Below are 7710 nucleotides of genomic sequence, written 5' to 3' on the forward strand. Positions count from 1 at the left end.
GAAATCTTTAATGAGCAGCTGGATTTGTCTCGCATTAACTGGCTGAGTTAATGCCAGTTAATGCAACATCGAAGCAGCTGGAATCCACAGCTGTGCGTGTTCATGGAGCTTGCATTTTCACCTGCTGGACATCACTACCTGACAAGTTTAACTGTCTTCAGAACATTGCAGAGGCCTTATTGACAGTATTTGGCTCTACATATCTGTGTGAGCAGATTTTCTCTCACATGAGTGTCCTCAGGTAGCCGTCTGAATGCTGGACACTCGGAGACCTGTGTCTCTGAGTGGGAGACCAGAGATCATATTAACATGTGTGACTCTGTATTAACAGACATACCGTATTGGCTTAGTTGATTTCCCTTATCATTCTTGTGAGGAGACGATAAATAGCATTTGTATTTTCTGTTGTACGGGGTGGCTGTAGCTCAGGTGGTAGAGCAGGTCATCCACTGGTCGGAAGGTTGGTGGTTCGATTCCTGGCTTCCCCTAGTCTACGTGCCAAATATCCTTGATCAAGATACTAACCCCAAATTGCTCTCCGATGCATCCATCGGAGTATGAATGTGTGTAAATGTTAGCTATAAAGCACTTAGAAAAATGTGCTTGTGCGAATGGGTGTGAATGGGTGAAAACACAAGTTGTGTAAAGCGCTTTGAGTGCTCAGATGAGTAAAAGCGCTATATAAGAACCAGTCCATTTGCTGTTATGGATAAAAAGTCTTTTATTGTTTCAAAATAGCTGATAACTATTCGCTGATCGCTGCCAAAATCTGCAAACAAATATAATTCTATAAAGTGGTTCTATATAGTGTGTAACTGTTAATATAGAGCGTTATTAAATTTATTGCTAATGCAATCATATGGCACACTGACCTCTGAGGAAATTTTAAATGGCACTCGCCATCAGAAAGGTTGCCTACCCCTGGTCTAAAGTTTCTTAAATAGCCTATAATGTTTCATTTTGTGGTTCAAGATTGATGCCAGCTGTGTGTTGCCATGTAAATAGTTTGCATTTCATTTTTATGTACTTGCTAAGTACATGTGAACAGATCAAGAATAAATTTACATATTTATTGGCTTATTATTGGCTTATTGGCATATTTACAATGAACTACACATGCAACACAACAGCTTTATGAATATTCAACAAGAGCAAGTTTCATTTGGCCCTGGTTTGACAAACACACTGGGGCACATATTCACCAAAACACAGCAAACCTTAACAATCTTATCAAGCAGTGTTGTGTTTATTTCTGCTCTGCCCTGTTCACTGCACACACAATACTTCGTCTGCCCTTTAGCTTCCGTGACGCTGTCTGCCCGATCACCACTGTCCACATTTGCAGCTCAACCTCCACTTGTCCAACACAGCTCCTGCCCACTGCCTCCATGACATTGTGATTTTGTTGTTGGTCTTCTGTCAGATCTTCGTCGATCACTTCTGCACGGGGCACACCTTCAGACTCTGCAGCTGCATAACGGAAGCCTGTAAGTTAAAATTAGTGCATACATATAAGGTAAATGTACACCAATATTCCAATGACAGGTGTCTGATTCATATGGAAGTTATGTGCGGATTAGTGTACAATGATAGCAATTTAGTATGTTTTTAGAGGTCCATGTACAGTGTTGGTGCCCAGTCTGGATTTGTTACATCCATTTCATATGCTGGTTTGCCTGCAATAATGCCAAATCATAAGCTAATCAGTCGACATGACGACATGACGACATGACGTGGTTCTGCAGCATCACACATTATCATGTCTTATCTCATTATCTATGACCTCAGCGCATTGCAAATAAAAGCCTTTTAATAGTGATATGAATTAATTTAGAACTCACTGGAAAGAAAATGTGGCGAGCATGCCAACAAAAAGCTGGGGATTGCAGAGAACTCGATATCTGCTCGTCTCACAATCGAAGCCTGATGTCTTTGTTTAGTAATATCGGATACATGGGATCCCTCACGTTGCCTCCAGGATGGAAAACGATGAAAAGAGAGCCCATTATCCAGATTCTTGCCTTCACGATCGTGTGATCTAATGTTGCAACCGACAACACAACACGTATGAACCATAGCTGAAGCTGTGTCCTGTGTCTGGCCTACTGTCATGGCGGTAGGGGGCGTGACCCACCTCCCGTGACATCACGCTCCAAATCCCTACTGGGAACATTCCCGCGTCAATCAAGTCAAACTTCTGTTATTGCAAAGCTAACCCCACAATGGTGGAGAGAAAAGTTGACTCTGAAAGCAGAGCCTTTCAGCGCCAGTGGGTGAGTGAATATATGTTTACAGACATTGCTGGTAAACCCGTGTGTCTTATTAGTGGAGCTAATGTGGCTGTAATTAAGGAATTTAATTTAAGACGGCACTACGGGACAAAACGTCAGGATAAGCTGAAAAACCTAAATGCAGAGCAGAAACTACAGAAAGTAGAAGAGCTAAAGAAGAATCTGACATTTCAGCAGACTTTTTTCATCAGAGCATCACAAAGTGAAGCTGTTGTGAAAGCAAGTTTTATTGTAGCAGAGGACCCAAATCAGCCCGGCACTCTGAAGAGCTGCATGATGAAGCTGTGCGACGTCTTGTTTCCAGACAAAACGCAGATTTTGGCAAATGTGAGCCTGAGGAGAAATATGATTGCTGATCGGGTTTGTGAGATGGCCACTGATTTAAGAACACAGTTGTGTGAAAGAAGCAAAAACTCTCTTGCTGTGAACATTGCACAGCTGGCATCTTCATCCGTGGAGTGTAAATATTGAACATTAAATCGATGCACGGGACAACGACAGGAAAAGACATTTTTGAAAACGTATGTCAAAGTGTAACCGACATGAAACTGCCCTGGGACAAACTTGTTGGACTTACAACAGATGGAGCGCCGGTGTTGTGCGGTGAAAAAAGCGGACTAGTCAGCAGGATGCAAGTAAAGATGCAGGAGGAGAACTGTACCGGTGAGTTAACAGCATATCACTGCATCATACACCAGGAAAGGCTGTGTGGTAAAGTCCTAAAAATGGAGCATGTAATGATCACCGTAACGCAAACCGTAAATTTTATCTGAGCTAAAAGTTTAAATCACCGTCAATTTCAGTCTTTTATGTGGGAAATAGATTCAGTTTGCAGACATTCCTCATCATACAGAGGTCCGTTGGCTGAGTTGGGATAAAAATTCTCAATAGAGTTTTTGAGCTCAGCAAGAAAATCTGTCAGTTCATGGACATGGCATATATGATGCGGTGAAGGCATTTCAAGTGAAGCTGTCACAAATGCACCAGTGCAACCTGCCTCACTTTCCCTCTTGCCAAGTAATGTTGAACCAAGTCAGCAGACTTTGCTGAACTGCACCTGTGCAGATTCAGATGGAGCTGCAGTGTAATGATACACTCGAGGGAAAGTACGACACTGAATGGTCCGCACAGTTTACTAGTTCCATTCCTGAAGCAACGCCCAGCTCCGTCTACATGCGGCTCCAACCTTGTGTATGCTTTCATTTATTTTTTCTGGGGTTTTTGGCAGCATGTTCATATTTCTCACTTGCATAATTTTGACAGGATATATTTTTATGAAGAGCAAAATATTTAAAGTTAAAGTTTTTTTTATTTTTACGTTTATTTTATCTGGAATAATATTCCTGTCTGCTTTTATTCATATTTATGTTTAAAAAACATTGTTTTAGTGTGTTAAATAAATGTTTATCTTGTTAAAGTGTGCCTTGAGTTTTGGCCCCCTGTGCAATTGAGTTTGACACCCCTGTGCTACTCTAACAGCCATCATTCTATACACACATATCCCTCTTTACAATTTAGTGACAACAAAAAGTTACTTTGACAAGGTTTAAGCATTAAAAGCTCGCTGGTCAGTCATCTCCATGTGTTCTGTCCTTGGTCTTTCTCCCATTGCTCATCTTCTTAGCTTGGCCTGGATTTACTGAAGGGCTCCTAAATGTGGATTCCATTTATGTAAAATCATACTAACTCTTCACCACAATTACATATTTTAACTGTAGGCAACACTAACTAACTGTCAGAGAGGCTGACAGATGCTTACGGCACATCAGTTGACCAATCTAGTATTTGCTAAAGCTTCACAATGACATGTTTTTGTTTTTTTGGTTTGTTTGTATAAAAGTCAACCCGACACACTGTCATGTTGATCGCTCTGGGCGAGTGTTTGTTGAAGCACCACACATATGGCTTTCATGGTTTGCCAACCTGTTCACCAACTCTCTGGTTGGTCTTCTGCACATGCTCCTGCTCACTCTGGTCTCCGGCTTGACTATATAAAAAGGAAAACCTCGTTAGGAAGATCATCACCACCTGTCCCTGCAGCCTCCCTGGCACCGCCCCCTTGAGCTCACTGCATCACTCCTCCCCTGCGGCTGAGCCAGGGACCACACCTCCACCACAGTTCGGATTTCTAAATAATATTTATTGGGTGTTTATAATTCATGTAAGCATTATCAGTTACAATTACCATCAATCTGCATTTTGTTATTATTCAATTCAGAACTGCCCAGACCAGACACAGTGACATTCCACCAGAATCCCTTTGATCTCTGATCTTCTTTATGACATCAGCACACTAAAACCTTTAAAGAGGGGAAAGGTTCTCATTCTTGTCAGTCTTTCAAAGATAGTGGAAGAATTCACTAGGCAGGAAAACACTTAAACTACTCGAAACTTCAGTTTCTGACACAGTTGACCGTATTTTTAAAAAATCTTTTAGTTAGTACAGAGATTTAGCATCAACTTCAATTTGAAATATGAGTCTGTCAAATCCTGTTGTATGCAACCTGAGAGCCGAGAACGAAAAACTTAAACAGCAAATCAAAGAGCTGAAAAATGAGAATAAAACTCTCAAACAACAAAACTCTACCATACGTGACCTTAAAGTCGAGAACGCCGACCTTAAGGAGCAAAAAAGAGAGCTCATAAATGAGAACAAAATTCTCCAAAAAAACATTGAAGTTCTCTTCAAACGAAGTGGGTTCTCTAAAAACAAGAGGAAAAGAGACCTGCAACTAGAGAATGAAAAAATTCACATCAGAATTCAAGAGCTGGAATATTTGAATAAAGTTCTACAGGATGCACAAAGCTCCAATAGCAAAGAAATTCAGCAACACAAAGAGGTGATGCAAGAAATGCAGGATGAAATCAGAGAGCTGCAAAGCAAAAAGGCAGGCTATGTTATAAAAGTGAAAGGCATGGAAAAGGACAACCAGTCTTTAAGAAAGAAAAATGATGTGATGATAAAACGCATGTGTGAGCTGAAAAGAGACTTTGAAAAGGAAAAAGATGACATGCAACAGGAAATACAGGCTGTTAAAACTGAGCTCCATCAGGCAAACACAGCCTTTAAAGAGTTAGAAGAGAGTGAAGAAAGAAAAAGGATCATGAATGAGGAAAGCAAAACAATGGACAGTGCACAGCTCAGACAGACCCTGGAACTCCAATGCTTTGCACATGAAATTGACATATTGAGGCATAACGAACTTCTTGAACCGGACCTCCAGGAGCTTTCCAAAAGGAGTGGTGATTCTCAAAAAGAACTGAAACCACACGATGAGGGTGTGAAAGGAGAATCACGGATCTTCAAAGCCACTGAGAAAGACTCTGAACATGATTTTAACGTGATCAACAGAGAAAAGGAGTTGTTGTGCCATGAATTTGAGGCACTGGAAAGAGAGCTTGAAGAGGTCAAGAAAAGTCTGTGTGATTTACAGGAAGCCATGAAAACAGAAGACATGGCGTTGCAAACCCAAGCTCAGACTCCCAAAGTTTCACAGGAAGAACAACAAAATAAGGCCTTAGAAAATAAGGTTAGTGACCTTACCAAAAAGATGTGGAATGGACGGGAAGCGATGAGACAAATGGAAAAGAACTTTCAAGAACAAAGGAAGCTACTCGAAAATCTCCGAGGAGAATTCGAGGAAATTTAGCACAACTACGACTTTGGCCCTCCCTATTAAACCTGGTTAACGCAGGTTCAATAGGGAGGGGTGGGGGGTATAACTTAGACAATGGAAATTCATTTGATTTAATTGGCCCAAAATGAGTGACTGCACCCAGACACTCAGTAGCAAAAAAATTACAGAGATTCAAGAGAGAAAACTGTTTCTGCATAGACTCCTATAGTAGTGCAAGTTGTGTCATCACTTGGTGTCCTGCATAGAGTGCAGGTTTAAGGTATTTACGTATCTTTCAGAATTAGAAGCTATGCTGTGTCAGGGGTTATAACAGCTGTGTCCCCCCCCCCCCAACCGGTCGAGGCAGATGGCCGCCCCTCACTGAGCCTGGTTCTGCCGAAAGTTTCTTCCTGTTAAAAGGGAGTTTTTCTTTCCCACCGTCACCAAGTCTAAGGAGCTTGGAAAGAAAAGCGCCTGGACTTCTTTAAGTTAAAGAAGTCCAGGCGCTTTTCTTTCCAAGCTCCTTAGACTACTATGGCCTTGATGACTGAGAACCTTCACAGACACTGTCATCAAGGGTTTGCTCACAGGGGATCGTCTGATTGTTGGGGGGTTTTCTCTCTTATATTGTATGGTCTTTACCTTACAATATAAACAGCCGTGAAGCGGCTATTTTTGCAATCCGGTGCTTTAGAAATACATCTTAGCTGAACTGAACTCCATAACATCTGGACTGAAATGCCTACACACAACGGTAGGCATTTCAATCAAGAGCTCTGTCCAAAACGTTCAATGACAAGCATCAGCACCAGGATTGTTTTTTTAGCTCACCAACAGTTCATGTTCCATACCCAGTTTTTATTGTAACTGCAGCTTTGTAAGACTGGGTTGGGAGATGTTCTTGTGGTGAGCTTTTATTCACATAATTGGTTTCTTTAATAGTGAAATAAAATAAATTTGTATAACTGGAAACAGCGTTCTCATGTGTGATTATCACATTGTATTCTTTAAACCATGTAACAGAATATATAATATATATAATTTACTCATAGTAATATTAATATCTAATGTGATTGAGTTTCCTCATCTCTACTTATGTGCTGATGTGTTCACTGAGGCCATTGTATGGTCCATTTTGGCTGCATTTCCACGTTTAGTATCAGAGTTTGAAATATTGCTCTTTCTGGGTCACAAAAGAAACTTTTAAGATATTTTCATGCGATAATGTAGCTGTGTGAACTTCAAATATCTGCTCGATTTATCAAGACATCACATTTTTGCACAAGTGCTCTAACGTTTTCGGAGATGCCTGTTACCCACCAGCTGACCGCATAGCTGGACTGGCCATCGGCCATGGTGCTATTTCATTTTTATGTTTGCTTGTTTATTTTTGTAACTGTATAAACAATGAAAGGTGATGGATTAGCCAATTGGTCATGATCAACTCTGGGCTGGACCAATTACAATACACAATACAATACAACATCCATATTAAGGTGAAAAGGAACGCGATTTATCCCGTACTTCAGCTAAAATGAAAAAAAAAAAAAAAGACACAAAGCTGGAGTTATTCCAGCCCTGGCTGATCAGCTGGTGAAGGCGCGGACTCCTGGCACATTGTTTTCAAACCCCCCGCGGTCTTTCACTACTTGGATTAAACACAATATATAAGTCACTTAGATAACTTCTAAATGTTAATGTTTGGTTTATTTCAATGTTTGATTTGTTCCTGAGTAAATCGGTTTCGCGGAGATTAAAGTTCAGCTTCATTAGTTCGTTGCAGAGAAACAAGCACAGGGCTC

At 40.9% G+C, this 7710-nt stretch overlaps 1 protein-coding gene across 1 annotated transcript; it reads left to right on the forward strand.

Annotated features, from left to right (window-relative positions):
• The first annotated feature begins 3615 nt into the window (after positions 1 to 3615).
• Positions 3616 to 6272, forward strand: LOC113014697 (girdin-like). Its single transcript, XM_026156388.1, has one exon. The coding sequence runs from the start codon at positions 4766 to 4768 to the stop codon at positions 5939 to 5941; it is 1176 nt and encodes a 391-aa protein (XP_026012173.1). The 5' UTR covers positions 3616 to 4765; the 3' UTR covers positions 5942 to 6272.
• Positions 6273 to 7710: the final 1438 nt, after the last annotated feature.

Source organism: Astatotilapia calliptera, chromosome 22 (assembly GCF_900246225.1).
Source record: "Astatotilapia calliptera chromosome 22, fAstCal1.2, whole genome shotgun sequence".
Lineage (NCBI taxonomy): Eukaryota > Metazoa > Chordata > Actinopteri > Cichliformes > Cichlidae > Astatotilapia > Astatotilapia calliptera.